Below are 2,500 nucleotides of genomic sequence, written 5' to 3'. Positions count from 1 at the left end.
TTTACTCGTCTATACCGGTTTTTTTCGGAGAGCAAAGTGGATAAGCGATCGTGATAACTGTGGATTTGAAAACAAGTTTTTATTTGCTGCAGATAAATGTCTCTCAGGTGACTTCGAATTGACCTACGACAAACAGCGGTTTGAGGAAAGCGACTTAGTCGTGTTTCACGCTAGAAACATGCCAAGTGTAGATCATCTAAGAACGCTGCTGAAAAACAGGTCCACTTCACAGCGCTGGGTATACGCTTTGTGGGAAAGTCCAAATGTAACACCAGATCCTGCTCCATTAAACGGGCTGTTTAACTCAACGTGGACGTACAGAAGTGATTCAGATTTCTGGTCGCCATATGGAAGTTACGAGGAATTGAGTGAAGAAGAAAAAATGAATAAAATAAATAACATACCGGACTATTCCCAAGGAAAAACTGAACTTGTGGCTTGGATGGTTAGTAATTGTCGCTCTCAACCTCGAATGGCTTTTGCCGAAACGCTGAAAAAATACGTCAAGGTTGATGTGTTCGGAAGGTGTTCCGGTAAATTTGGGCAACAGAGAGGTTGTGGGAATCTTACTGCTTGCCTTAAAACGTTTAAGTTTTATTTGTCATTCGAGAACGTTTTATGTGAGGATTACATCACTGAAAAATATTGGGGAAGGCTTGGTAAGACCCTGTTTTTTTTTTATATCATTTACAAAATAGTTTCCAGAAAATCCGGTTAGAAATTAAATATTACTGGACGTTTTGGGTCGTTTCAGCCATAGTTAGTAGAGGCGACTGGTTAGGAAAGCCGGCAAACATCAAAGCTGAAAACATTGGTGCTGTAGGTTATATTGAAAGCTCTCTGACCGTGCGCAGTCCTTTGTTTTTTGTTCACAAATTGTGACTGAAAAATTAATGCGATGTTTCTAACTGAAAATCGATGTACTGCACTTGTGGGAATTCAAAACTCAACATCGCTGTGATAAGTTAATCATGATTTTTTATACATTATCTAACTGCTTGAAATAAACACTGCAAAAAGATTCCGAGGCAAGCTGAGGCAGAATATGGAGGTTCCACTATATTACCGGATAATATGAACATTTCCAATGTTTACAGACATTTCCTCTACATTCAATCATACGAGGGGTCACTCAGTTTGTGTTGGCTTCCTGTGTTAGCTATAATTAGAGTAGCGTAGGGTTGTCTAAATTAACATCGGTTTTACAGTAATTTTAAAATAGACCTTTTTACTGATACAGCGGCCATATTGAATTACTTAGATTTAATCCCAGATGCTCGTTTGGTATAAACGCGCGCTTTGGATGTAATAATGATCGCCTTTTTCCCGATAAATATACAGTGAAGTTCTCTTTTTGCCCGTGTAAATACTGAGTGAGTGCCCCCCTGGGCACCCCAAAATAACCTTAAATCTAATACATTCAACATGGCCGCCGTATCGGTAAAAAGGTCTCTTGAGGTAGTTAATTTGGGAACTTCATAAAAATATGCGCTCAAAACATTAAAATAAAGTAGAAATAACAGCAAACAATGAATAAGGTGCTGTCAATTTGAAGAAGATTTGATAAAACTATAGTTAGTAAAAATACCTGTTAGCCTAACAGCTTTTTAAACTTTCTGTTGTTTGCTTTTTTGACACTACTTTTTATTTCTGTAAGTATCTTCTTCGCTAACGTTATGTTCCATAGCGAATGACGGCTAATTGGCATGAACCAGACTGCGGGCCATGATACAGGCCCTCTATCTCATGGAACAGATTTCTGGTACCGGTGCACAGCATCTTAGTAAATGGAATTTCAGCTATTGCCGTCTACCGTTTAAATATTGCTCAGCTTGGGATAGTTTTAAATCATGACTAGATCTTTTTTTTTTGTATTTCAGGTGATATGAATGTCATCCCAGTTGTGATGGGAGGTGCCAATTACTCCAAGCTGGCTATTCCGGGGTCTTATATCAATGTTATGGACTTCAAAACTGTTAAACAACTGGCAGAGTACCTTCAGTATCTGGACAAAAATAACACTGCTTATAATGAATACTTTAAATGGAGACTAAAATACAAGGTGTTTCGCAGCAACCTTGATTTATCAATGTGTCAAATATGTAAATGGTATGTTGCAAAATCTCCGCTTGAACCCAAAGTTTATGATGACCTCAGGATGTACTGGATGCAGAATGGAAGATGTAATGAAAAACGTTTTCTCATCGAAGATATGTGGAAGGAGCATGATACCTAAGAAATGGTCATCCCGGATATTACTAGACATTTACAGTTCTTTCAAATGCAAGGAAATGTCACAATCATGACATGCTTAGGTCAGCTGGAGAAGGTACTTTCAATAGAGAAGAGACATTAATTTCAGTCACAGTTTGTTGGTTATGTGACTCCTTTTTTTAATAGCAGGGGCGTAGCGTAAGATTTTGAAGGTGTTCGCACGGGAAGAACAGGTTAAAGGCACTCAAAACTAAGGGGTGTGTGGGCATGCTCCCCCAGAAAATTT

General features: G+C 38.5%; 1 protein-coding gene across 1 annotated transcript in view; it reads left to right on the top strand.

The window, feature by feature from the left end:
- LOC140932437 (4-galactosyl-N-acetylglucosaminide 3-alpha-L-fucosyltransferase FUT6-like) overlaps positions 1 to 2,236 on the top strand; it is a 2,301-nt gene extending 65 nt beyond the window's left edge. Inside the window, exons 1-2 of the mRNA XM_073382047.1 lie at positions 1 to 659; positions 1,881 to 2,236. The exon at positions 1 to 659 is cut by the window's left edge and continues 65 nt beyond it. Coding sequence (XP_073238148.1) covers positions 1 to 659; positions 1,881 to 2,236 — 1,015 coding nt within the window. The remainder of the gene's footprint in view (positions 660 to 1,880) is intronic.
- Positions 2,237 to 2,500: the final 264 nt, after the last annotated feature.

This window comes from Porites lutea, chromosome 3, assembly GCF_958299795.1.
Source record: "Porites lutea chromosome 3, jaPorLute2.1, whole genome shotgun sequence".
In the NCBI taxonomy this organism is placed as follows: Eukaryota; Metazoa; Cnidaria; class Anthozoa; order Scleractinia; family Poritidae; genus Porites; species Porites lutea.
Note: the sequence above shows the minus strand (reverse complement) of the source record. Positions and strands in the feature narration are given on the sequence as shown.